Genomic DNA, 27,467 nt, shown 5'->3' with positions numbered 1-27,467 from the left:
ATCGATACGTATAATTAAATTAGAACTGAAGTTCAGTAAAAAAAATTCACTATATGTTTCCATGAATAAAAAAAAAGAATTTATAATAAAATATTACTGCTTTATTTTCCCACATCCCATTTTTTAATATATATATATATATATATATATTACGATATACATATGGAACATTCAACTTTTATTCATTTATATAATACCTTTCACTTATTAACTACACCTTACATTCTAATAAACACTATTTTATAATAAATAAATTAAACCAATTTCACCCACGAGTAGGGGAAAAAGGCTTTCGGCATAGAAAACCCCTTATTACATCTACATTGGCACAATTACTCAATGAAAAATACAAGCAATGAGTGCTTCGCGAGTAGCAAATCCATCAATGCCATGAACATTTTCCACGTTTCCTGACAATTATTCTCCATCTTCGTTTCGGTCTCAAAATTAGGTCTTTACTATATGTACAACTGACAGTTGCATCATTCGTATGTTTGTGCTTCGGTAACGTTTAAAACCTCTAATCTAGAAGAAATAAGTATGACATGAACATTTTCTTTACGGAACATTCGTATGATGCAAGAAAGGGGGGAAATGTTATACGATTTTAAGATAAACAGAGTGAGCAGACTATAGTAAATTTGAATATAACCTATTTGATAGGAACAGTGATGCCGCGTTGTGTGGAACGTTTGGGATTGGACTTGAACGAGGAAAGACTCAGGTACGCGCGATGGCTGACGAAATCAAAGAAAGACAATTGGACCGAGTAAAAGAAGAAGTGGTTGTGCGAAAACTAAAAACCATAAAAGTCGACGATATCAAGGTACAACTAATTATTTTTCTGATTTCAAAATAACAAACTTGTATTTTTTTTTATTTTTTTTTTTTTTTTAACCTATGAACGTGAAATCGAGTATGTATGTACCTTCTGGCAACACCTAACTTTCCTTATCATGTGCTCTTCCGATTTTCATATTTTTACAATCTTATTCATTGTTCGCGGCTGATTATTTTTTACATAGGCAGTGTTCCATTTTCAGATTTTCTTACCATTTCTTACCTTTACTTGTATATATATTACATTTGTTTATCTATTATATTACGGTTAAAAGAATCATCGTTCTTTTACTTATCTTAACATTTTACGAAGGTAAGTGTGTCGCATCGTATTCAATTCTTCAGGATTTCACGAATTCTTGGGATATAGTAACAGAGTTGAAAAATATAAACAACGATTTTGCGGATATCAGTTATGTATATGGCTGGGTACCTACCACAAAAGATGCGATTCTTTTTGATTTTTGTGTCATCTTTGGTGATCACCTTTCAATGTGGCCACACTTGCAAAGATGGTTCAACCATATCAGAAGCTTTAGCCAAGTTGAACGCTTAGCCTTTCCTGATCCGAAAGGACCTGCCACTTTGTTGGCAAACAGGGTTGATTCCATAAACAACCTTTGTCTTTCTGATCATAGTAAGATAAACCGAAAGGTGAGAAAGGTAGTTGCTAGCTTGCAAGCAGAGCTATAAATTATTTATTCTATAAGTTGCAACTTTGGTCTTCTTGGTTAGGCTGGTATATTTAAGAAACGATATTCGATTGATCTATGCATAGAAGGTACCTCCTTAGTCGCTGGTATTGTCATGTAAACGATATAATTCATAGGACTTGCTTGCCAGCTCGCTTACATGATACTACATTTGTTCTTTCAACTAGTTTTGATTGAGGTGGACTTTTCTCTTTCATTCTGGTTCTTTCAAACGATTGCGTTATTCGCAATGTTGCGCTTGATGCGGATCAATGCCATTTTTCCTGGGCAAAAATATTGTTACACGACGGTACCTTCGAGACTGAAGGTATGGAGCATATTATTTCCTTTAACGAGTTAGAAAAGAGGAAAAAAAAAAAAAAAAAACGCCAATTTACGTAGAAAGTCTAAAAATTTAGAGACGATCGTACATCGAATTTTCTAATTAACTGACTACTATTTTTAACCGACTACTATTATACTTTTTCATAGATAGCAGAGGAGATTGAGAAATTGTCGGAGGTGAAAATTGAATCCGGGGCAGAAAAGAATGCTGCACCGTCAAAGGTTATTCTGAAAACGCCGAAAGGTACAAGGGATTACGGTCCTGAACAGATGACGCTACGGCTTGGAGTATTGGATAAAATAATAACAGTATTTAAAAGACACGGCGCGGAGACTGTAGATACACCTGTCTTTGAATTAAAGGTACGTTTCAATCGTATGAATTTTTGACGATACGTTTAGCATTAATATTTGAAAAATGTTGTCAATTTAGGAAATTTTAACAGGAAAATATGGAGAAGATTCGAAACTAATTTATGACTTAAAGGACCAAGGTGGAGAAATCTTGTCCCTCAGATACGATTTGACTGTACCTTTTGCTAGGTATTTGGCTATGAATAAAATTTCTTCCATCAAGAGATATCACATAGCAAAAGTTTATCGACGGGACAATCCGGCCACGACAAAGGGTAGATACAGAGAATTCTATCAGTGCGTAAGTGTGAAACACTTATTATATCATTGATAATAATAACGACGATAACGGTGAATTTAACTTGTTCCATTTTTTCCATGAAAGGATTTCGACATAGCCGGCCAATACGATCCGATGATACCTGACGCCGAATGCATTCGTATTGTATCTGAAGCGCTACAGTCGTTGAATATAGGACCTTATGCGATCAAATTGAACCATAGATCGTTACTGGACGGTATATTTTCTGCGTGTGGTGTTTCGAACGATAACTTTCGTGGTGTCTGTTCCGCGATCGATAAACTCGACAAAACACCATGGCTAGAAGTGAGGAAGGAATTAGTGGAAGAAAAAGGGTTGGACGAATCGATTGCTGAAAGAATTGGAACGTACGTATCACGGTCCGGTGGAGTGGAACTTATCGATGAACTGAAAAACGACACGGCTCTGATGAAACACGAATCCGCGGTGAAAGGCTTGGAATCTATGGAACTGTTGTTCAAGTATTGCAACATTTTCCAAGTACAGGACAAAGTAAGATTTGATCTCAGTCTCGCTAGAGGGCTCGATTATTATACGGGTGTAATATTCGAAGCGATATTGACCGGTAAGTTTTCGGTATCGATCGTGCTTGATGGTTTCAAGTACAGAACGAAACCAAAGAAAGAAGGGTTGTTTATCGTTGATTTTCAGGTGGCGACGGCGTTGGCGTTGGTAGCGTTGCAGGCGGTGGACGTTACGACAATTTGGTGGGGATGTTTGACATTAAGAAAAGATCGGTTCCGTGTGTTGGTCTATCGTTAGGCGTGGAACGCATCTTCAGTGTCCTGGAAGCAAAGTTGAATCGCGATGGTTTAAAGACACGTACTACAGAAGTCCAAGTGTTTGTGGCAAGTGCGCAAAAGAATCTACACGAGGAAAGGATGCGAATTTTATCTACCTTTTGGGATGCTGGATTCAAGGTTGAGCATTCGTACAAAAAGAATCCAAAATTATTGGGGCAGTTACAGCACTGCGAAGAGAACGATATACCGTTAGCTGTAATAATCGGTGAAGGAGAATTGGCAAGGGGTGAAGTTACTTTGAGAGATGTTGCGTCTCGCAGAGAGGTTTCAGTTTCTCGAACAAATTTAATCGAAGAGATAAGAAAAAGGCTAGAAAGCGTATAGACGCGTCTTTGTAATTTAAATGATTTTTTTAATTTATTATATAGAATAGCTGAAAATAAAAATTGCATTCTTTCGCATCTTTAATAAAAAGTGTTGTTTCTTTGTTAATAAATGATACCTCGTGGCTTCGAAGAAACGTCGAATATCAGGATTTCTTTTCGCTTTCGTTTTCGCTTTCGCTTTTGGTTTTGGTTTTCGGAAAGAAAGGTTCAACGGTATTCTTAACCTCTGGATTTTCAACTTTCACTTCTACTAACGACGAGGTGGTATAGGCGTGACTGTCGGTGAATAGTTGTTCTTTCTTCGTATTATTTTCAACTGTTTTATTGTCAGCGGTAGCGAACGAAGTAGATTCGTTGGAAGGATCAATTGTATTATCCGAAATTGTGTTCAAGGTTGTTGGCTGTACGTTACTCTCGATATTCGTTACTCTCGATACTACAGGTTTACCATCGTTCGAGACTTGGTGCATAAAGACGTTCTTACGGATTCGGTCGCTTGTGCCCTTTGGATTATACGGCTGAACATCGCTAAGACTAAAAGCTCTGGCGCGACGTCGAAGATTCATCTGTCCGATTTGCCGTTGCAACATTCCACCTTTCCAACGGGGTAAAGGTTTCGCCGTGGTAACACCGATGACAGCGGCGGCACTTCCTGTTGAAATTCCAGGTTGATCCGGAGTTGGTCGTAAGGAGAAACGACGCCCGTTAAACGATGATTTTATCGGCGACGAAAGGCCCGGTGCTTGTTCCGTTGTAATTAAAGGTTCCTTGGGCGATTCGAAGGAAAACGTTGATCTATTTACGTACGATGTTCGTCGTGAGCCCTGAACGATAACAGAAGAAGAAAAGAAAAAAAATTTACTTATTTAACATATTTAATATTTATCTATGTATGTATCTCATAAATCATCAGCTACTTACCGATAAGAATGGCGAACCGGTGTTTCTCGGAGGTGTCGGAGGACTGATGGGTGTCGCAACCGGTCTCAAAGAAAACCTTCTTGATTTCGTGACTGTAGGCTTGACGAAGGTCAAACTGTTTCTTCTCGATTCACCACGATCGTAAACGCTGTTGTTATCGTTTACGCTTGACTCTTGCAACGTCGCCGTTGTTGTCGTCGTTGGCTGAGGAGACGAAAACAAAGTGAATAGACTGGGAAGTTTCGGCGGTGTCAAAGAAGCGGTGCCCATTTTTCGTCGAGGTTGATTTCGACGAAGATGATCGTCGTTGTCGGTGGCAGAGGCGGTCCAACTACCGGTGGTAGCGACACTCGCATGAAGAAGAGTAAGGGCTCTAAAAAAATCTGCCACGCTGGTCTCTTCGAGCAGATTGCTACCTTCCGACTCGATTGGGGGGTTACCGGCACCCGTATGAGTGTAGTAATGTCTGGTCGAATTCGATACGACGGAACTTTTCGAGTCTCGCCGTTTCTCGTCGTAACGTCCCGATACCAACGAACGAGTCGCGATGTCTTTCTGATTAATCTCGCGTTCAGACTCCAAAGTCTTTTTCTCGGTAGTGGTACTGGAGAACCAATTTTTCGCTAACGCGAAGCTGCGGAATTTCGAAAACTTGGCATCTTTAAGTTGGCTGCGATCTTTGTTGGACGATTCGTTAGGGATTTCAGAATTGGCAGTTTTCATCAATTCTTGCATCTTTCTAGCAGCGGTTGGACCGGACCAAGTTCGTTCGTTGCTTCGATCCGACAGATATCTCCTCTCGTTCAGTCGAACTTCGCTGACTGCTCTCGAACGAGGTTTCAGAAATCGTGGAATTTTATCGTGTCCGATCGTCCAGGTTCCTCCGTGTCCACCGGAACTTGACGCGTACATAGATTCCTTTTTCGCCAGTAGTTCTTTCTCGCTGTTATCCTCGATTTTGCTATAACGACCAACAACAACACCAGTATCGCTTTTCTCTTCAACGAAAGTTGTCTGATTAGAGCAATCGGCAACACCGTTGGGATCTTCCGCGGCGGGAGGTATGTAACCAAGAATATTCACTAATCTCGCAAGCAATTCGGCCGGCTGAACCATCGCATGAGTCGCGAACGTAGCCCTTTTGTCGATCCTTTGAAGATCCGTCTCCGAGACGACGCGCGTTATTTCATCTTCCTGTGTATTCAAACATACATGTATAATATTACCAAAATGTTTCGAAAAATTTCGAAAAATTCCATCCTTACCGTTGGTACTACTTCGCTGTTGGCGCGTCGTCGTGGTCGTTGACAAATACCGTCCTTATCTTTCTTACCGTACAATAAATCCCGAAGATCAGGGAAACTATTACTTCTAGGAGATTTTGATAACGGAACTTCGTAATTACATTCGTCGACGTATATCCTCTGAAACGAAACGAAACGAAACTATATTCCATAGATGTATCCTCCTTGTCGGTGGTTCATTTTCTTGGCGATTACATTTTACTTACCTTCACTTTCGATAGCTGAAGTTCGTTAAACACACGACGCAAATAATTCATTTCCTTGTTTAATTCGTTCCAAATTTTGCTTTGCGTGTGCTTCAAGTTTACTGCCAATTTATGCTCGATCCTAATGATCTTTTTACTACGCATTCCTCGTGCGATAAAAGTCATGATCATAACGGTGTATCCTAATCCGAAAGAGATCCAACAAATCAAGAAAGCTTTATATAGAATAAAGAAAATTCCACTGCCTTTAGTGTTGTCCTTTCCTGTCGAATACGATACAAGTTTATCGGTATTTTTTTTACTAGGATATACTAACGATTTTCATACGTGTCGCGGCTAGAAAATTTCTTATTTTTCATTCAATAATAGAAAGCACGATCTTGGAAGGGAAAGAAAAAAAGTGAGCAAACGCTCTCTGACCTGCTACGTAATCTCCAAAACCGATGGTTGTCAGTGTGACGAATGCATAATAGACGGATTCGTCGTAATTCCAACCCTCGTAATAAGAGAAGAGAAATGCCGGGAAAAAGATGAACATGACGAATCCAGGCAATAAGTGTACCAATATCTGAATAGCCAGTCCCACTTTACGCGTTTCGAAGGTTGTTAATTTTCTGGGGTAATAATCGTTGCGACTCTGTTTGTACGATTTGTATTTTTCGTGCGCTTTCACAAATACACGGCCAAAGAATTCTCCCAACTGTGTTAATAAAATTCCATTGATAGGTATGCCGACTAGACCGTAAAATATCATCAGGATACGGCTAAGCATGTTCGTTGGAGCCAAGTTTCCGTAACCTGTAAATTTTTATTCATTATTTCGAGAGCTTCGAGAAAAGGAGAGCAACTTCTTTTCATCGTGGTAACGGATGATATACCTACGTACCAATTGTACTGACGACCGTGTAAGCGAAATAAAAACTGTTGTAGAAATCCCATTTAAGAGGATCCGTTTTGCCTTCGGTATAGTTGGAAACCGATTTTCCGCAATAGACTGACAATTTTTCAAAAATTTCATCGTAATCGTGAGTATCGCTGGGCATGTAATGTTCCTGCAGCAAAGCTGAAAGGACAACTAACTTATTAAAAATAATCCTTCTGAATTCCTAGTAAAGTAATTTTTTATTACTTCAGCGATCGTATTCGAGTTGCGTACGTTCGACTGAAAGAGTAAACTAGAAATTTTTATTTTATTTTCATTTTCGATACGAACAGCGTGGTTCGATCTATACACTTGTAATCTCGAATCTATACGATGCTGTTCCCGAACATACCTATTTTATCTTATCGTTCGGTATTATTTATCGTCTTTATGTTGTGCTCGTTTGCTTGAGTTAGCAACACAGAAGCGTCGACATCCGCGATTCGATCGAATCGAAACGCGAAAACGTTATCCTACACGTTTTTTACTCTACATTTAGAATCTTTCCGAATTTGCAACGACCGATTCTATGTCCTTCATCTTTCTGCTTTAGATGAAGAAATAGAAATTGCTCGTCTCATTCACTCCACCGACGCGATTGCAAATATAATAGATATACCGACACAATCAGGCGAATCGGTCAATTTGTTAAACGATCGTTCGTAAGGAGTGGCAGTTAGGCAAGCTGATGCGTTACTAACTACAATGAGGTGATATTTTTTCAAATGGTAAGAAAGATGGTACAAGTACACCTGTGCTCACCGTTAATCTCAATCTGTTCTCGCTTCGCCTTTTCCACGCGTTCGATCTCTAATCGACTCTCGATATGGTAGAAGATGAAAGCACCTAATAGCAAATAAGTTAAGAACAGCATCAACAGGACCATCCATTGCTTCTTCGACATTCTTTTTGGTCAAAGTATTCGAACAACGACGACTGTTGGCAAAGATCTGTGACCAAGATATAAGGCAAACTTTTGTCAAATATTTCATCGGTTCACTTTCTTCGTTTTCTAGATTTTACTTTGGCGATGAGCAGCTTCGAACAATTCGGAAATCATTCATCTTCTCGGACTCGCCGATCGAAACCGATCGATCATGACTATCGTGTTGGTTCATCTAGTTTTTCGCGATGGACCCGTTCATTTGCGAATCGTCGCCGCCCGTTATTCTCTTGCTACCGCGATACTAGAAATGGATTATGAACGGTCAAGTAGATATTATCGCCTGATAACTCTTTTTAGGCTCCGATTTCACGACCTTCAAAACTCACCACTTCTTTTCCTCTCTCCCTCTCTCTCTCTCTCTCTCTCTCTCTCTCTCTCTCTCTCTCTCTCTCTCTCTCTCTCTAGATATCCGATACGATTTTAAGTGTTGGCCACCACTAGCTATTATCGATAATTATACCATTCATTTTCTCTTTCTCCTTCTTCTTCTTCTTCTTCTTCTTCTTCTTCTTATTTTCCTGTTTTTCCTATTTTATTCTTTCAAAACAGACCACCTATAGATATCCTGTAAGAAGAAGAGATATCGAATGACGATTACGCGCGAAACGGTAACAGTAAATTCTTTTCAAAATTCATACAACGCGTATATCTACTGCCACGATGTGACATAAATTTACTTACCTGTTGCTCTTAATGACTGACGAAACGAATATGTAATCGGATACCGAACGAGGAAGATTCCTTTGCCCGTGATTCTGTGCATACAAGGAACATGCAAATATGTAACGATGAATGAAACAAGGACGCGAACCAATTTTCGATTTTCGATTTTCGATTTTCCACCAATCACCGATGAGACAATTACGATGAAACAATAGATTCTTTTCAAAACAAAGATACTTTTGTGAGAAACGGCAATAGCAGCAGCGGTAGCGATGCTCGTTAAGAGGAATATTTTCTTGGATGTGACGAAACGCGATGTCGCGTTTCAAAACACTGATGATGATCGCTTTGATGGTCACTGTTACGGTTTCAAGTTAGGGACGTTCCCTGGAGCGCGCGACTACCATTTTCACAAATACCGCGCAGTTCACTACAAAAATGTTCCCTTTGACAAATGCTCTTTACGTAACTTGTGTATCGGTATACGTACTTTGTAAAACGCAATACATCCTCCTAGTTAAAAGATCGAAGGACAAAATCGATCGAACGCACGGATGATTTATCGCGCAGAGGATAGATGATGTTCTTGCCCGTCTTGTCCTTGCGCATCATCCGCTTATTTTTCTTTTCATCTATTATACTTGCTTTTTTTTACGATGCTCATACCAATAAACAACAACATCATCATCATCATCATCATCATCTTCACTTTTTACATCGAATTATTTACTAATTATCGATATTTTTCATTTTCCCGATGTTTATTCTTTTTCCTTCTTTATCCTTTCTCCTTTTCTTTTCTTTTCTTTTCTTTTCCTTCGTTTTTTTCTTCTATGCTAGTAATCAAAAGGAAGGAAAAATGCTTTAGCGGCGTTATCGTACTACATACTTCTGTTCGTGGACCCCCCTTTCAGACACTTCGGTAACCTTTCAGTTACTTCTTGTTATTAGCTAATTATTTAACTCGTTGCTCGGTTCAACGCTACCATGTGAATTTACGAAAATTAAAAAACTTAAGAAAATTTTAAGAGATTAAAGAAAGAAAGACAGTTCGGGAAAAGAAGAATAAGGAAAGCTTTCCTCCTGTTTATTGTCCTCTCCTACTTTCGAACTTAGATAACGTGTCTAATTTTCTTTACTATTGGGAACTTTTCGCTGCTGATTATATGGGAGTAGAACGATTTATCTTTCTTCTACGGTGAGATTGCGTTTAAAGAGATATCGAATAATTGTGTGCAGATTAATAGGCTATCGAAAGAAGAAGTAAAAAAGAGAAAAAACAAGTTAGGTTTGCCAAGTTACGCGTTAATCGCGGTCGCAGCGAAGAAACAAGATACACTATCTCTGCTTCGTGGATGATAGAAAAATATCTACTTACGTACCCTAACGCGATGTGTAACAATAAATTCTGATCGCGACAGTGCATATACACGCAGACCTTTCAATACCGGATAACTGCCACGTTAAAACGTCTCTTCAATATTGTATTTTCGTTCATCCCTCTCGTCGTTTACATACTCAATTAACTCTTTGTTCTTGAAATTTCCACTTTTGCCGTTATCATCATCGATATCCACACACTTACCTCTACTTTGCCGAGCAATGAATTTCTCAAAAATAATATAACGACCGATAATATATGTGACCTTAGTGTACATTATCGTGCACTTCATAACGTATACATATCCGTATGTACATCATATATGGAAAAGTTGAGAAAAGAAATGTACAAAAATTAACATTCCTTCTCTTCCTTTCTTTATTATATGTTTAAAACTTTTTTCAAATACCTAACGAATAACTGTTTCTTCGTTGTGTTCTTGCCGAAACACCACTTAGAATTCTTTAGAAATCCAGAGAAAACTGATTATTATCTGCTACTGATCAACAGAAAAAAAAAAAATTAATCAAACACATATCCCGTCATGATAAATATTTATCGAATGATGACCGCTGAAATCACTTTTAACTACCAACAATACTGTACGCAAACTTTATTCTATAAAACACGAACTTGTTCCAGCAACAGGTACGTAAGTATAATAACATCTAAAAATGTTGGTTTTTTTTTGGTGGGAGAATAAGAAACAAGATCTGATCATTTCGAGGACCAGTTATGTATTCGTACTACTTTCGGAGGTAACTTCATAACGACCCTTGTTCCAAGATATTTCTCAAGAGCATCAAATACCAAGGTTAACGGTTTCAATCTTAAAAAATGACAAAAAATTAATCGGAAAAAATAAAAGCAGAAATTCTTTTTCTTAAATGTTTACAATAATTTGAAAATAGAGATTACTTTTCCTTTTCTGCTCGAGTCAACCAATAATTACCATAATTTATTATGAAGAGAAAAACTACAGACACGAGTCAAAATACAGAGAAAAGAAAAGAAATAAAGTAGAACAATGAAATAAATGTGAAAGTTTTGGTTTTAGGGGGACTAAAATAATTTCACAACATATCGAATCCGACACATAACTAAAGACCATTGCAATGTTCGCGCGTAACTAGTACGTTTTCCTTCGTTGAATTTTTCAAAGCTTGTATCTCGACACGTTAATAAAGTTATTTGGTTAGTAAACTGATGCTAATAACAATCGATGTTCCTCTCGGTTCTCGTGCTCGTCAGGAATAACTGCATCTTACGGATAATTTACGCGTCAAATTGCCTTTTCTTCACAAAAAATATCATCGAATTCGCATTTGATTTCGTCAAACTAAGAAATCTCATAGAATCGTGTGTTTTTCAGATATCCAAAACATCTTATTTGAAAACATTTCTTTTTTTTCTTTCTTTATATTTTTAACTTCTTACATGCATTTTTCTTCATGTATTTACAAGTATTTGTTCGCATCAAATAAATGTACGTTTACGTTACCTTTGTGACACACCGGTCAAAAACAGTATCGAGATTCGAAGAATTTTATTAAATTGTAATAATGACGATACAGATATAAAAACAAAAAAAAACATATATATATATAAAATAAATAAATATAGAAAAATGTAAAATAAAAGATCGAAAATATCCAATGAGTGTACTATTCGATACGATACCTTCAAAAACACCGATCGAAAATTACAGTTTAATTTATTTACTAGATAGTAATTATAAAATGTTTCTTCAGGACACATATTTTCATAACAGTGAATAAATTAGAATGATATCTTTGTATCGACAAGCGAAACAAATTAATTTGATAGACCTAAAGTTAGCCTTAATCTGCAATGCTGTAATCAAATTGTGCCGATATAGTTATAAAATTATATTTAAAAAGAAAAAAGAAAGAAAGAACGCGCAACGATAATAGGTCGCGCGTAAAGAAGCAACTACTACCCTCTGAACGTTTAGTGTGTTTGATTATAATGCGTTTTTTAAAAGCATATCAATTCCATCCTAGTTCTATGTCTTCGATTTTTATGTTTAATTCTTCGAACGAAGTATCAATTCCAGTCTCGTCGAATTCACTGTTCATCTCGATCTTCTGCAAACACAAAACACACAACAAAAGTTCAAACTTACTGTATCGATCGATCCTGTTATTATATTTTATTTGATTATTTACAGGAAAATACAGAAAGATATAGAGAAAAGAACACGTAGATAAATCAAAGGGAAATGGAAAAAACAAAAAAAATTAACCAACATGTAACGCTGCGATTTGCGAAGGATCACCGACCAATAGAATTTGCGTTTCGTTCTCGTTTACATCATCGACCGCTTTGGAAATATGAATCTGTCCGTCTTTCTCTGTAATCTTTAATCATACGGAAGGGTAAGAGGGAATTTTTTCAACAATAATGTCGTTCAAAGGTGTTTGTAACGAAAGATAGTTGGACGGGCACCTTTAACGGCGGACTATTGCCGCTTTCCCGTTCAATGTTCGTCTTTCGCTTATCGTTATTCCGAATAGAAGACTCTTGAACAGATTCTTGACAGAACGGATCAACGTTGTCCTCGTGGTCGACGTTGTCCTCGTGGTCGACTAACGCATGAGCCGTTCTTTTATGCATTATAAGGGTGCTGTTTTGCCTGTATCTCCTTAAGCAAACTTTACATTCGAACGGTCGTTGTTGTGTGTGAACCTAAAAAATAATAGAACGTATAAAGCTTGACACCGCGGTAACGATACGCATTATCGTCATAATCCCAGAGTCGACACCGACAAGATGATGTTTATATAGACTAGAATATTCTGTAAATCTCCTTCCACAATTTTCGATAGAACAGACATAAGGTTTCTCGCCTGAATGAATTCGTATATGATTCTTATAGTTTGTCGCGCTGGCAAAAGCTTTCCCGCATTTAGGTTGGGTACACTTGTACGGTCGTTCGCCGGTATGCGTTCTAACGTGAACCTGTTGTACACAAGGGACAGATGCGTATAATTAACAGGTGTTAATTACCTATACAACAGTAGAATTTTATTTTTCTAATTTTCTTTCCTTTTTTTTTTTTTTTTCTGTTACTTTTTTTTTTATTTTTACCTTTCTAATATTACTAGTGGTAAAAGAGCGCCCGCAACCGTCGAATGGGCACAAAAAAGGACGTTCCCCGGTATGTGTCCGAACGTGTTTCAACAAATCTCCGGAAGTCTTAAAACTCTTATCGCATGCTTCGGTTGGACACTTGTACGGCTTTTCTCCGGTATGCGTACGCAAATGTGCTTTCAAACTATATCCTGTCGAGAAATTCTTTTTACATTTGGGATGCGTACATCTGTATGGTCGTTGACCAGTATGAGATCGTTCGTGCACCTGATTTAACAAGACTGTTCTTAACAAAATGATCGTAACCTTTCGGTATTGTTGTTAGTTCAGGCCTGACCGACTATTTTTCATTGATTCGTGTGTTCGATAACACGTATGTACGTTACAGAGAATAAAATTGAAAAGGAAATTTTACTTGAAGACACAGGCCAAAACTATCCATTTTCTTTTTTATCTACAATATAATATAAAAGAAGAAGAAGAAGAAGAAGAAGAAGAAGAAGAAGAAGAAGAAAAATGAGCTTACCTTGAGATGATGAGGCGTACTGTAAACTTTTGAACATCCTTCCCTTGGACAAGGATGCCTGATCCTTGATGTGGACAATTTATTTAATAATATCTTAGAGTCCTTTTTCTTCAATTTACCATTCTCGATTTCCCATAAATCTTTACTAACGTCAACGTGGCCTGTCACCATGTAAGCGGTACCATCGATAAACTCCACTCGTGGATAAGTGTTTTCAACATTTTCTATGGTAGCGCTATGAGCTTGAACCAAAGCTGCCGGATCTAATTCGAAACGAAACGGTTTATCTTCTGTAAACTCTGATACCTCTCGTAATAATATAGTATCTCCGCTTTGTATTTCCAACGTCGTTTGTCCTTTTGAGTGAACCTCTGGGAATCAAAGATATTGATAATGTTAATAACAGATGCGGAAATTCTAAAAGAAATGCTAGATTAACCTTATCAACATTGCGGCAAAGCTGTAAATCATGCATGATGTTATGATACGATGACACCCGTTTTGGCATTGATACAAATAACACTGTGCACGCGTCCCTCTTTTACAGATTAATCTCTAACCATTTTCATTGAAATTATTTGCAACGAATGCTTCGGTTCCATCGGCTAGTGTTACAGCTGTTAACGTTGCACCATCCAACAGTTGTTTGTCCAACATTAGATCTTCTGTTCTGTCATTCCCAGTGTTGTTTTCGTTAATTAGAACCGACAGACACTCCAATATATCCGTACGATTGCTCTATAAAATGATGATAAAATGATGATAAAATGGAAAATTAAACGTGAATAAAAGTAGACGATACGCGCGATTCAGAATTAAAGGAATTATATTTCTGTACAACTACCTGCTGTGTCTCGTCAGGCATGCTTTCGATACCTCGAGTCACGATACAATTCGAAAGTTCTGCGGCGTGTGTCGACATAGTATTTCGTTATAAATCCAGAGCTGCGAACAAACAACGTTTCGCGATGATCGTCGATGATCCACGTCATTATTTTCTCTGTTAATTCCGTGTCCGCAGATAAACATCCGTCTTAAAATAAGGATCATCAACGATTCGTTTACAATGCATCGAAGGTTCGCGCGTGATTGCACTATAATATAGGTTATTTGCATCGGCAAATTCGCTTTTCTCTGCGAACCTTTCACAACACATATACGTGAAACAGATCCATTGATTTATCATGTAGAATTCTTTTCGTAATAATCATATAATATGAAACGCGTGAAATAGATTCGTAACAATTTTATATTCGTACGTCGTAGGGTGCATATGGATATGTATATCATGTATGTATACCGCAGTTCACCAGACCAGAGTCCATAACTGCGACGCGCAGGTTGGAAGATGGTGGGGGAACGCAGCGAGCTCTCTGCTAATCGCTTTCCACTTCGTTTGGGAGTATCGCCAATCAGAGCGAAGATGCGTACTGGAGAAGCGCGAAGAACGAAAACTGGTCTTTTCGCAGTTATGGACTCTGATGAACTACGGTATATAACGACAGCGGTTAGAAACGGTAGTGGTTGGATCGGTAAGTGCGGAAATAATGAGTAAATAGTCGGCGTATAAAACGAAAGGAGCGTAAGTAAACTTGCCATTTTCTTTGCCGATCCAAATAGACATTAATCACATATATTGTATATTAATTGGAAACAGTCTGGTAATATATGTATGTATGTATGTATGTATGTACAACACGGTATAATAAAATCGAATAAAATTTGAATGTTTTTTGTTTCTTCCTTTGCTTTCCTTTTATATCTTTCTTCTTCGTATGGCAAATTCAATTTTCAGTGTTTCGCGCAGTCTTCACGATTCGATACCAAAGAATCTTGGGAAATATTACCCGCGAAATTTCTTCACAAGTGATGTATGTATATCAAATAATATAGTACGAAAATTGTATTACAGAAGAAAAATATTACATCGAATCGATGCACCACGAGGTTTTTTTTTTCTAAAAGATGTGTAATTATAACCTTCGCTTTGAGATTTCTATCAAGTTCGTATCGTTGTAGTACGTTCGTATAGTTTCAACAGCCACACATTTTAAATAGCTTTTCGTTTATACTTGATTTATTTTTGTACGATCTCGATATTTTTCAAATACTTTTCTCCTTCTTTTTTGACCGTATACTGTTCCCAAACGATAATGTATATGTATATATAAATAAGTGTTTAGTAGAAGACGGTCGGTAAGCATTTTCATCCGAATCCGCGACCGCGACGACGCATTTTTGAACGATACCTCCGTGTTCGCTAAAGCGCCGTTATCATTGGTTAACTTTAACCTATCTATTTACATAAATGACACCTTGTCATTTTCAACGTTTACAGAATCGCTCAGAAAAATTTCACAAATGTGCACAAGTTAGTTAGGTACTCGAGGGTAAGAATGCAAAATGTTTTGTAACTATGTATGTATACATATGTATGTATGTATATGGGACTATAGGTGGGGTTTGTATCGTTATGAAATATGGCTAATTGCAATATGTATGATACTGTGTTAGGCTCTAAGTAAGGTGTAAACAGATCAAAGGCAGTTAAAATTGAAAACTTTAGATGCGTTTTATTCATTTCTTTTGTTTCGTTCACTTATTGTTGATAAACCGTGATTGGTAAGGTGCAGCAGTTCTCTTTTGATTCAATCGTAAATAAAGGTCAAACGAAATATAGTAATTATATAAATTTCAGTATACACCAAGGTGAAACGATGCAAATACTTCAGTGAACAGATAATCCCCGATATTGAAACTCGATTGCTACTGATTGGAATTACTATTGGTTAACATAACGAATAATGTATTTATTGGACAAAACAATTACATTGCAAACAGGTAGTTAATTTAACCTGATTTATATATATATATATATATATATATATATAAATTTGCATTAAAAATGGTAAACTTTTATGATGATGCTTTATGATCGATTAATGAATTCACATTTAGGATGCAGCAAGATCAATCGATAGATGTTTCATTTTGGATAACAAAACCATTTTCAAAGTTTAACGACAGAACAGACCTTAGCAAAAGGGTTAAAATGTTTACTTCGAAGACTCAAACATCGAATAGTACCTTTTACACAGAATTGGAGAGTGATGTAGCAAAGAAAGAATCTGGTGTAAATGAGTTGACAGAGCAACGAGATGAAGCTTGTATGGATATTCCTTCTAATTGTTCTGATACGATAGCAGGTGATAAAAAACAGGGAAATTACAATGGGCATTCGTTTCGTAAAATTGCCTCTTTTGGGGGTTTCTCACGGTTTCGGCCGTTTGTTATGTCGGCCGAAAGTTCGACGGAGCGTGTTAGTATCGAGGAGAATGAAGAGAATTCGTTGGAAGTATCGTTTCTTCGAGTATCACACGGTGTGTTAGAATATAGAAACAGTAGGTAAGTTAGTTGGCAGCCAACGGTTGGTGCCATAATCATCATCATTGATTAAAGAGACTTAAAGAGATAGTGGTCTAAATGGCGGTTTATTATATGTATGTACGTAGATATTTAGCCACGGAAAGAAATTCTCGTCAATACGAAGTGGAGTCGTACGCGATAAGTGAATCGGAAAGCGAAGAAGAGTCGGATGGAGGAAAATCTTTGGAAGCGGATTCGGTATTAATCGTGGACCATACCGACGACGATTCGCCGGTGAAATTAAAGTCAAGTAATAACAGTATCAGTTGTTTAGATTCGAAAAGAAAGAAGGCGCGTCAAGTTGCCGAAGAATTATTGGCGACGGAAAAGAATTACGTTAATGTTTTGCGATTGATCGATCAAGTATTTCAATTTAAAGTCGATCAGGAGAATAGAGCGCACCCAATGTTTCCCCCAGAAACGGTTCAACACATGTTCTCTAATATCAAATCGATTTATAAGTTTCATCATGATTTTCTGTTGCCGCAACTCGAAGAGAGAATGGAAAATTGGGAATCGGATCCTCGAATTGGAGATATAATGAAAAATTTTGCACCGTTTCTCAAAATGTACACGGAATATGTAAAAAATTTTGACTATGCCATGAACTTGATACAATCTTTACAAACTAAAGTCGCCAGATTTGCTGCGATCATCAACGAGATTCAAAAATTGGATGAATGTGCCAAATTATCCTTGCCTCATCATATGCTCAGCCCTATACAAAGATTACCGAGATACGAGCTTCTTCTAAAAGATTACTTGAGAAATCTCACGGAAGAAAGTGCCGATTACGAGGATACTAAAAGTAAGGATCTTTCGAGTTCGATTCGATGAATTACTTCCGCATAATGTAATGCGCAACTAGGGAGGATCGGATTCTATTTAAACGTCTATTGAACGGGGCACGTTTAAATAGACGTCCGTAGTTGGCGACGATAATAATCGTAGAATCAAACGAACAGACATGGCTTTCTTTCTCGTAGAGGCATTGGAATTAGTATCTACTGCTGCAAATCACACGAACGAAGCAATGAAGAAGATTGATAAATTTAAAAAGCTTCTTGAGATACAAGAAAGTATATACGATACAACGGATCTAGTCAGTGCTACACGGGAACTAGTAAAAGAGGGGCGTATCGTTAAGATTTCAGCAAGAAGCGGTGATCATCAGGAAAGACAGTTATTTCTGGTACGTGTAAAACTAAATGGCGTTATACATTTATTGATTCGTTCGCGATATACAATACATATCCGTACATACACATTAAATGCGCGTACTTAATTATTATACGCTGATGCAGTTAATTATTTCCAATGCTATCATTATCTTTATCCGACTTTGATCATTAAACATTTCTTTTCTTCTTTTCTTTTTTTTTTCTCTTTTTTTTTAATTTTTTTTATTTTTTTCCATACTTCTGATTTCCAGTTTAGCGATTTATTGTTACTCTGTTCGATAAGATTGATACCCGGACCATTGTATCGATTGCGAGCTAAATTCCTGATCGAAAATTTGGAAGTAATCGAGGGTGACAATTTAGAAACTGCAAATACGTTCTATATAAGGGACAAAGATAAAAGCGTCGAACTGTACACACACGCGGCCGAGGAGAAAGCAGCATGGCTCGATGCATTGTTCGACACTATGCAAGAAATGATGAAAAGAAAGGCAAGTTTAAAAACTGGAAATGTTAAAACGCTTGTCATAAAAACTGACGACGTGTCTAGATGTATGATATGCGAAGTAATATTTTCTGTAATGAAAAGAAAACATAACTGTCGAGCTTGCGGTATAGTAAGTATTCTTTCTCGTTCTTACTTGTTCGTATAAAAATTATATAAATAGAAATTGTTTCTTTCGCGTTGACAGCATCTTTACTTATTGTTGCACAGGTTGTTTGCAGTAAATGTTCAAATCAAAAATTATTATTCGAAGATAATAAGAATATGAGAGTTTGTCGTCTGTGTCATGCCGCTTTAACGCAACCGCTCGTTAAGTCACCCTCTTCGACATCTCCGTCCGGACCTGTGCCAAGTTTATTGCAAGTTTCAGCAAACGCATCTTCCGTTATATCTGGATATCTCATGTTAAAGACTCAACCGAGCAAACCTTGGATGCGCCGATGGTTCGCGTTACACGTCGATTTCGTTTTATATACTTTTAAATCTGAGTCTGAAAATATGGCGTTGACAGCAACTCCTATGCCTGGTTTCATTGTTACGGAGGGTACCGATCTACCCGAAGAGGATCCTTTAAGTCCAAAAGACAGATCTAGAGCCCTTAAAATGCATCATTCTAGGAAAAGTTATTATTTGCAAGCATCATCGAACGAAGATAAAGAGAAGTATGTTTTGTTATTTCGCACATTTATATATACATATATTGTATACTTTATCATAGCCTATTTGTTGTGTGGAGTTTTTTCAAATTTTTTAATCTTTCTCAAAGGTTGTAAAACTTTCAGGTGGTTTCACGCTCTGCAATTGGCTACTAAAGCAGAGTTACCGTCATTCGCAACGATAGAGAACGAAGACGCACAGAAAAGCCAATTAATCGTTCAAGAACGTTAAATAGTTCATTTGTACGACTTTATTCGTGATGTAAATCAATGTTTTACTGCCGTAGTCATATGAAATTGCAATGCGGTGAGATAAGTTACTAGGTAATTACTATTACATGAAATGAAAAGTGACGTTAACTTATGTTATATAGTATACAGATACACGTATAAGCAAATTGTTGTTGGTATATCGTAGTCGATTCGATACTGGCTACTATGTCAAAACGCTTGTTGTATTTTCTATCCTTTTGTTATAGTATATTTAAAAAATAAAAATATATATATATATATATATATACACACACACACATATATTTTTCATAAATATCTAAAATGTACGTAAGTACATACATACACGTACGGTATCTGAAATGTAGCGATCAACAATACTCTACATCATTGGCCGAAAGAATAATACGATCTTTTCTCTTTTTATACTTCACTAGTATCATGGTGTTACCGTTTGTACGAACGATATCAAACTGACAATGAGATTAAAAGAAAGCGAATAGATTTGATATTTATGTACAGTATCGAGCACAGAAGACTTCCCGAAGGAAAGTAGCGTTACAGGGGAAACAGAAACTTAATTTTCGTGGAGCTCGAACTTCGAATTCCGCGTCGGTAAAACAGTCAACGCTTCATCGAAAATTAGGCCGAACAGAAACTGATTTAAGGGGGTAGACACGGGTAATGCAGCGAGGTGACATGAATGATCACTACGGTGCTATTCCTTATTCTTTAATAATAATGATAGACTTTGACGCGTGAATTTTTTTTTAACACGAGTATCATGTACATATGAAGAAAAATAACAAAGAAATGACCAAGTATTATTCTTTCAACGAGAGAACAAACTTGTTTCGCGCAAGCTAAGGTAGTCCCTCTATTTATACTTTTAACTTCGTGGTCATATACAGAGTGGAGAAAAAAAAAATAAGAACAAAGAAAGCAAGTAATAACATCTAAGGTCACAGAGTATACTAAATATAAGGGCACTGGGTATATTGTTCGGTACCGCGCATAGACATACGTAGTAAGTATAGACCGAGCATCCATTGTATGTACGACGAGAAAGAGAAAAGATGTACGCATGTATGTATACCGCAGTTCACTAGAGTCCATAACTGCGACGCGCAGGTTGGAAGATGGTGGGGGAACGCAGCGAGCTCTCTGCTAATCGTTTTCCACTTCTTTTGGGAGTATCGCCAATCAGGGCGAAGATGCGCACTGGAGAAGCGCGAAGAACGAAAACTGGTCTTTTCGCAGTTATGGACTCTGGTGAACGGCGGTATAGGTACATACATACATACATACATACATGCATAAGAGGAGCTTCTCTTTCTTTTCAGTACCGGAGAAGTGGTAGTTGGAGAATATTTTGACGATTTGGGTAAAATAAGGAGCAGTGTACCATTCTTTAGGGCCTCCTGAACACGTTCCTGAAATTTCTTTGCAATCTGTTTAGCAGTAACGAAGAAAGGTGTGTTCTCGTCTCTAGGGATTATTCTAGGGACTGTCCTTGAGTTTTCTGATTAATTGTTTTTACGCTAGATGGCGGTAGAAAGAAGATAAAGGAAATAAAGAATAACGGTAAATTACAGAGGTGGTAGTGGCGGGGATAAATAGCGAAATATGTTGTGCGGGGGTGGAATGACTGGTAGGAGAGAAAGAGAATGAATACATTCGAACAGCAAATCGCAAAGAGGGAAATGTACGATCCCAATTTACATAACCTATGTTTTTGGGATTCGATTTATTTCGAGTTTCGTGTGTTTGATGCGTCTTACAAAAATTCACGGATCGGTTTGGAATAATGACTAAATACACATCAGTTCGATGTAAAACGGAATGATGTTATTCAACTGATAGAGAAACGGTTCAAGTTAGTGTTCTTACACGACTTTATGCAATATTTTTCGAAGAATGAGCGGTTGAAAGAAGAAATCACAATGAAATAGTTATGTTGCCTTCGACTGGTTACTTTAAAGCTATCGGTTGTCCATTTTACGAAAGTGGAAGCTGCGATAGACCTTACTGTCATTTTAAGCATTCGAAACGGGGTAAGTTATATACTTTGTTACCCGAGTTTATTCTTGCCGATGAAACGTGTGTTTCGTATTTTTTTCTAACAAAGAACGAAAGTTTTAGTCTACTTTGTTTAATGTTTATCATGGGAATGTATTTATGTATCAACGATTAAAAACTACAAACAGTGAGATATCGATGTTTTGAGTTTTAGAAGATGTCGGGGTTACCGCGGAAGCAACCGAGACGGTGGAAAGCGGTGCTGTGGGTCAGGTTCAAGAGGCAAAAGCTTGTACGATGGTATCGTCCGGTTCAGATGTTTTACAAAAATTAGTAACGGAAGCTGTTAAAAAAGTTCTCGCAAATCAAGATGCCACGAATGCGGATCAATTTTCTTGTCAAAATGTTGTTTCCCAAGTCGTAGAAGGACTAACGCCAACCTTAACACCTGGATCATCCAATACTTTTGATACTGTAGCAACTAATACAACGGAGAATAGAGTAGACGCGTCAACGTCTGTGTCGGTCAGTAAAGCAATTCCATGCGTTTACAATCCAACACCAATTGCAGAATTAAAGAAACGTCATATACCAATAGTATCTTACATGCCAACCAGAGACAGTAGAGTGGCAGTGAAACGTAAATGTTCTCCGGATGGGATAAAAGCTTGGTTGGCTACAAGCTGCGAATCCGGTGAATCAATTGAAACTGCTTGTGAAATTAAATACAAACCTACAGTGATAGTCAATTCTGAAATTCGAGATACTACACAAAGTTACATACCTACGTACAAGTCAGATTCAGCTCCAGCATATTTCTATAAGGACGAGAGTTCGAACGAATATCTGTTTAAGCTGAGAGAATCGTATTATCCAAAGTGTAAGAAAAGAAGAGAGGAATATGTTCCAAAGAGGGTAAAGACGCCGTTAAAAACTGTCGAGGGATTGAATGAATCTGCGTTAGAGCAATTCAACAGAGGCTTTGGTACGATTGACGAATCACTGGTTCTCTCCAAATCTACTTCTGCGATTCAATCTAAAGAGTTGTTTCAAACTTCTTGCATGGACTTGGAAGCGAAATTTTCCGACGACGACGACGACGACGACGACGACGACGACGATGACAATGATGATGATGATGATGGTGACGAGGACGACGATGTCGAAGAGGAGGAAGAAGATGAGAATAACCATGAAAATATAAATAAGATTGATTCTGAAAATGCTAATTGTACATCGGTAGAAGAAAACGAGCTTTATCGTAATGTTAGGAGATTTGACTGTTTAAACGGGAAGAAAGGTCACGATGCAGTGATCGAAGAGTGGTCGCAGGTAAAGGTTGAAAATGAATGCGACGAGGAGAGAAATTGTAATGGAACAGTATTGAGAAACAGTAACGTTCCGAAGCAGGTGAAATTAACGAGTAAAGAAGGTAGAAAACCGTTGCTACACGAAGAGAAAAAAGTACCGAAAGTAGATACGGATGAGAAAGTTGGCAGCGTAAATTCGAAAGAATTTAAAAGCAGGGATAAAAATAAAGAAAAGGATGAAAAGGATTGTGATAAATCTCATAAACGATATAAAGTTTCGAAGCGTGATTCGTACGAAACATCACGTTCAGCGACTCATAGTAAAAGCAAAACTAAGAGTCACGTGGAACGCGAAAAAGAGAAAGAATCAAGGAGTACAAAGAGTGATAAGGATAAAAGTAGTCACAAGGATCGTAAGAAGCATAGAAGTAAAGAGAGAGAGAGGGAGAGGGAGAGGGAGAGAGAAAGAGAAAGAGAAAGCGAAAGGGGTGGAAGTAGACATAAAACTAATAAGAGGGATAAACGAGAAGATTATCACGAGTCGGAGAAATGTAACGAACGCGAGTCCAAGAATTGTTCGGATTCGTCGAAAAGGCGGGAACATATCGAGAAGAGAAACGATGAAAGTAAGCGTTCGAAAAGGAATAAGAAATCGGACGATAAGACAAGTGGGAAATTTCGTAGGCATGCAAAACACAGGGAAGGAAGAAGTTCAGTCGATAGATCGGTGAGTTTGTTGGAAGGTAACACTGGGTGGAACCCGATCGATGATGATGACGAAGAAAACAATGATTACAATGATAATAATATGATGAGCATGGACATTGACGTAACTTTTAGTACATCCGATTCAGATCATGATGTACAAGAGGAGTGCTTAAAAATATTTCAGGTATTTTCGCATGATGAATTTGTAATTGGTTCGATTAAAAGGGTAGACTAGAGTAGGAAATCGATTGAGAATTTATTCGTTTCTGTGCTTTTATTCATACTTGGCATATTGTTGGAAGGAATATCAAGTACCAGAACGACCAAAACCGATGGAGTCATCGAAAGAATTACCGTTGCACGAAAAGGAAGAAAACGAAGAGGTTGGTAGGAAAAGAGTGGCGCATCCTTCAGCGGCTACATGTGTTACCAGGCAAACGGGTGTTAATCAGCAAGGGAAAAAAGTGATACATCCACAACAGAAGATGTACGAAAGGTGGCGTTTGATGCGAGATGCTGTAGTAGAAAAAAGTATTTCTACTGTAGCCGAGGGAGGTAGTTCTGGTGGCGGCGGCTGTAGTAGTAGTAGTAATAACGTTATCAAGGATGTACGTCGTAATTGCGTAGAAACGGCAGCAACCACCACGTGTAACAGCGAACTCAAATTGAACGGAGGAAATGGTAATGTTAATCGTGTAATCGTTTTTTGGAATAACATTGATTTTCTTTGATAATATTAATTGACAGGTCGCGTGAGAATTGCTCATGTGCCGTACGCAAAGTCTCTAGCGATAGAGAAAAAGAAAGTGAGAGAAAATGCGGTAGTAGCGGCAGCGGCGGCGGCGGCGGCGGCGGCGGCGGCGGCGGTATCGGCAATAGTAGCAACGCCGGTGTCTTCGAAATTGACAGAGTCACAAAAAACAGCAGCACAAACTGCCAAGAGTGGTGTACGAATCGCGCATGTTCCACAAGTGGTTAGTAAACAAGTGTTTTTGAATGAATTTGAAGAAAAGAAAAATTGCCAAGTCAAGATTTCTTTTCCTTGTATTTTAGGTTCCTCAATTAATACGGCCTGAACCATTGCAAGTGGCTACTCAAAAATTTCCCTTAAACGTTCGTCAGTATTACGTGAATATGATGCACGACGTGTGCGTGTTAATTTACACGAATGCCGAGGATGCAGCACAGCGTGCGGTTAAAGAAGAACACGCTTGTCACGAAAGATGTAAAGCGTTAGCCGTTTATAAAAATTCTTGTATGCTCGCCGCGCACCGATTGAGGAAAGAAGTTGATCAGAATCAGTCGGCAGAAAATAATGCGGCGACAACATCAGGTAACATCATAGTATCCCATGAAGCGGTACTTGCTGGAAAAGCAAAGGGTTCTTGGAGTGTTCTCAAGACAAAGAAATCCGTTACGGAGTTTAGGGGAGTAGCGTTATACGGTATGTTGAAGAAATGGATAATGACGGAACAGCAACTTCGAGATAACGGATTTCCTCGGCCACATCCGGATGGTCAAAAGGTAAAAGAGAAAGGAAGAACGAACGATGAAAGAAATTTAGTAATTATTTTAATAATTTTAGGGCCGTGCCAAAGTTTATGTAATCAATTCTCGAAATCAGAGTGTCTTGTCGAAAGTGCCTAACGAAAGAGTTTGTTGCCGTTGCGGTCAAACTTATATGATCGATAAACAAGGATTTGCATTGCAATCGCAGAACTGTATATATCATTGGGGTAGAAAATTCACGATCAGAGGAGAGGGTAAATACAGTTGTTGTCAACAATATGGTTCCGCGACTGGTTGTTGCGATGCAAAAACACACGTTTGGGATTATACCGATTACGAAAATCTTCGCGGTTATGTAAAAACCTTGCCAAAAGGTACGGTACCGTCAGCTTCTCCTTTTTTCATTTTACTTTTCTACCTTTCCTCCTCTTTTTCATTTCGTTTCATTTCATTTCATTTCATTTCATTTCATTTCATTTCATTTCTTTTCTTTTGTACTCGTGAAGGTACAACGATCGAGGAACAAGGAGTGTACGCGCTCGATTGTGAAATGTGTTATACGACACAGGGATTGGAATTGACTAGAATAACGATCATTGACGAAGATTGCAATGTTGTCTACGAAACGTTGGTCAAACCGCAAAATCCTATAATCGATTATAATACAAGGTAAAGAGAATATACAGGTCTTTCCTGTATATTGTATTATGTTTATTTTATGTGCATGTATTTGCTTACATGCCTCGATGGCATCGTTAATAACGTACATCGTTAATTGTACAGGTTTTCTGGGATAACGGAAGAAAGCATGAAGGATGTGGCGACTACGTTATTAGATGTCCAAGCAACGATACTAACAATGTTTTCGGAGAAAACGATATTAGTAGGTCACAGTCTGGAGAGTGATTTCAAAGCTTTAAGGTTATTACACGAGACCGTGGTCGACACAAGCGTCATGTTTCCGCATAAGAACGGATATCCACAGAAGAGAGCATTGAAGAACCTTTGTTCCGAATATTTGAGAAAACTCATTCAAAATGATGGTTCGTTGAGAATAATTAACAATCGTTAATTGTAATATTTTTCTTCTTTGAATAAAGCGCGTATCGTGAAACGATGCATGCTATTGACCGATTTTATAATGATATTGCAGTCGGTGGACATGACAGCAAAGAGGACGCTATGGCCTGCATGGAGTTGATTCTTTGGAAAGTTAAAGAAGAAGCAAAGTTGCAATAAAACGATATTGAACACGTATAATCGTTCTGTTGGACTGAATCACCTACTGCTTATGATTTTACGGCTTGCGATACAATGATAATCTTGTACCATATATTTTACTTTACGTATAAAAAGTACATGATACACGTGTTAATTATAGAATCGAATCATGTCATGAAAAACCGTTGTTCCACGTTCAAATTACACTCGCGATTCTATGATAGTTCGGTCGTTCGTTTCTTAGTAGATTCGTACTTTTATAAAATTTTGTTATTACAGCGCTTGCAATGTTTAGAGTGATTCAAATTATGTCTATGATGAACGTTCGTAATGCATTGAAGAAAGGGGCGAGTCAAGCGCGACGACGACTACCACGAGGAGTAGGCTGATGACGGAATCGAGAAGAAGGAGAAAGATATTATCGCCCGCAATGCATCTGTTTCTTTGGTTGTCTTTCAAATTGTACAAGATGTAAACTTATTTTTGGACGTTCAAACTCTTGCAATAAACAGACTCAAATATTTTCTACGTGTTGAAGTTTTTAATTCGGCTTGGATCGTAGTCGTTCGCGTGATTGAAACTTTTAAAGGAACATCTGACGAAAGAAAAAGGACAAAAATATATCTTTGACCTTTTGTTTCGTTTAGTTTTATTATATAAAACTACATCGCCTTTCCATTTGAAATGTACGTTGATCCGTTTATTTTATCGTTGTAAAACGATAAATGATCATATCACGTACTCGAGGCGAACGGAACGAGCGAATCTTACTATCGCGTAAATTCTTTTCTTTTATTTATCATTTAGTTTTAGCTTCATTTTCTATTATTATTATTATTATTATTATCAGTAGTAGTAGTAGTAGCACCGTATGAAAAATAATCAAACGTTTTCCTTTCGAACGTATCGCATTCGATTTTCATAACGTCTTTCCGCCTGTTCTTCCTTTAGTATATTCCATGTTTGTATGATTCTTGTTGACACGTTTCTTTACGAAGCTTACAAGTAGTTGAAAGGTATACCCCAATCAAACAAT

At 37.7% G+C, this 27,467-nt stretch overlaps 5 protein-coding genes across 22 annotated transcripts; 3 read left to right on the top strand and 2 right to left on the bottom strand.

The window, feature by feature from the left end:
- Positions 1 to 269: 269 nt before the first annotated feature.
- On the top strand, positions 270 to 3,824 carry HisRS (histidine--tRNA ligase). 2 transcript variants are annotated; one of them, XM_034333293.2, is made up of 7 exons: positions 270 to 504; positions 664 to 826; positions 1,186 to 1,494; positions 2,025 to 2,240; positions 2,311 to 2,532; positions 2,617 to 3,118; positions 3,205 to 3,824. In XM_034333293.2, the coding sequence occupies exons 1-7, from the start codon at positions 491 to 493 to the stop codon at positions 3,678 to 3,680; spliced, it is 1,902 nt and encodes a 633-aa protein (XP_034189184.2). In that variant the 5' UTR covers positions 270 to 490; the 3' UTR covers positions 3,681 to 3,824. The 2 variants fall into 2 exon arrangements, with proteins under 2 accessions (XP_034189184.2, XP_034189185.2); XM_034333294.2 differs by lacking the exon at positions 1,186 to 1,494 and having other exon boundaries at positions 282 to 504.
- Positions 2,927 to 11,612, bottom strand: Ork1 (open rectifier K[+] channel 1). 9 transcript variants are annotated; one of them, XM_076692653.1, is made up of 12 exons: positions 10,944 to 11,612; positions 10,773 to 10,854; positions 10,435 to 10,524; positions 8,663 to 8,736; positions 8,308 to 8,546; positions 7,798 to 8,222; positions 7,000 to 7,176; positions 6,534 to 6,911; positions 6,114 to 6,376; positions 5,869 to 6,027; positions 4,604 to 5,797; positions 2,927 to 4,506 (listed from the first exon to the last, which is right to left on the bottom strand). In XM_076692653.1, exons 6-12 carry the CDS (start codon positions 7,937 to 7,939, stop codon positions 3,826 to 3,828), a joined length of 2,994 nt encoding a protein of 997 aa, XP_076548768.1. In that variant the 5' UTR covers positions 7,940 to 8,222; positions 8,308 to 8,546; positions 8,663 to 8,736; positions 10,435 to 10,524; positions 10,773 to 10,854; positions 10,944 to 11,612; the 3' UTR covers positions 2,927 to 3,825. The 9 variants fall into 9 exon arrangements, with proteins under 9 accessions (XP_076548768.1, XP_034189168.2, XP_034189167.2 ...); XM_034333277.2 differs by lacking the exons at positions 10,435 to 10,524; positions 10,773 to 10,854; positions 10,944 to 11,612 and adding an exon at positions 10,230 to 10,370; XM_034333276.2 differs by lacking the exons at positions 10,435 to 10,524; positions 10,773 to 10,854; positions 10,944 to 11,612 and adding an exon at positions 10,027 to 10,156.
- A 229-nt stretch (positions 11,613 to 11,841) lies between these two features.
- Positions 11,842 to 15,329, bottom strand: LOC117608337 (uncharacterized). Of its 4 annotated transcripts, none has more exons than XM_034333320.2 (9): positions 14,510 to 15,235; positions 14,226 to 14,403; positions 13,666 to 14,036; positions 13,137 to 13,406; positions 12,816 to 13,007; positions 12,495 to 12,734; positions 12,296 to 12,406; positions 11,986 to 12,133; positions 11,842 to 11,879 (listed from the first exon to the last, which is right to left on the bottom strand). In XM_034333320.2, exons 1-8 carry the CDS (start codon positions 14,585 to 14,587, stop codon positions 12,035 to 12,037), a joined length of 1,539 nt encoding a protein of 512 aa, XP_034189211.2. In that variant the 5' UTR covers positions 14,588 to 15,235; the 3' UTR covers positions 11,842 to 11,879; positions 11,986 to 12,034. The 4 variants fall into 4 exon arrangements, with proteins under 4 accessions (XP_034189211.2, XP_034189212.2, XP_034189215.2 ...); XM_034333321.2 differs by adding an exon at positions 15,262 to 15,329 and having other exon boundaries at positions 11,848 to 12,133; positions 14,510 to 14,610; XM_034333324.2 differs by lacking the exon at positions 12,816 to 13,007 and having other exon boundaries at positions 11,848 to 12,133; positions 14,510 to 15,238.
- A 73-nt stretch (positions 15,330 to 15,402) lies between these two features.
- On the top strand, positions 15,403 to 20,377 carry LOC117608329 (FYVE, RhoGEF and PH domain-containing protein 4). Of its 5 annotated transcripts, none has more exons than XM_034333286.2 (9): positions 15,403 to 15,536; positions 16,004 to 16,045; positions 16,364 to 16,506; positions 16,624 to 17,070; positions 17,178 to 17,899; positions 18,078 to 18,283; positions 18,524 to 18,889; positions 18,988 to 19,439; positions 19,560 to 20,377. In XM_034333286.2, the coding sequence occupies exons 4-9, from the start codon at positions 16,625 to 16,627 to the stop codon at positions 19,663 to 19,665; spliced, it is 2,298 nt and encodes a 765-aa protein (XP_034189177.2). In that variant the 5' UTR covers positions 15,403 to 15,536; positions 16,004 to 16,045; positions 16,364 to 16,506; position 16,624; the 3' UTR covers positions 19,666 to 20,377. The 5 variants fall into 5 exon arrangements, with proteins under 5 accessions (XP_034189177.2, XP_076548771.1, XP_034189175.2 ...); XM_076692656.1 differs by having other exon boundaries at positions 16,004 to 16,287; XM_034333284.2 differs by lacking the exon at positions 16,004 to 16,045 and having other exon boundaries at positions 15,410 to 15,536.
- A 627-nt stretch (positions 20,378 to 21,004) lies between these two features.
- LOC117608326 (uncharacterized) lies at positions 21,005 to 26,959 on the top strand. Of its 2 annotated transcripts, XM_076692652.1 has the most exons (10): positions 21,010 to 21,138; positions 21,210 to 21,718; positions 21,892 to 23,885; positions 24,004 to 24,382; positions 24,449 to 24,675; positions 24,755 to 25,225; positions 25,287 to 25,584; positions 25,717 to 25,879; positions 25,994 to 26,253; positions 26,364 to 26,959. In XM_076692652.1, the coding sequence occupies exons 2-10, from the start codon at positions 21,619 to 21,621 to the stop codon at positions 26,447 to 26,449; spliced, it is 3,978 nt and encodes a 1,325-aa protein (XP_076548767.1). In that variant the 5' UTR covers positions 21,010 to 21,138; positions 21,210 to 21,618; the 3' UTR covers positions 26,450 to 26,959. The 2 variants fall into 2 exon arrangements, with proteins under 2 accessions (XP_034189163.2, XP_076548767.1); XM_034333272.2 differs by having other exon boundaries at positions 21,005 to 21,718; positions 21,898 to 23,885.
- Positions 26,960 to 27,467: the final 508 nt, after the last annotated feature.

The sequence above is a fragment of the Osmia lignaria genome, chromosome 15, assembly GCF_051020975.1.
Source record: "Osmia lignaria lignaria isolate PbOS001 chromosome 15, iyOsmLign1, whole genome shotgun sequence".
Taxonomy (NCBI): Eukaryota; Metazoa; Arthropoda; class Insecta; order Hymenoptera; family Megachilidae; genus Osmia; species Osmia lignaria.
Note: the sequence above shows the minus strand (reverse complement) of the source record. Positions and strands in the feature narration are given on the sequence as shown.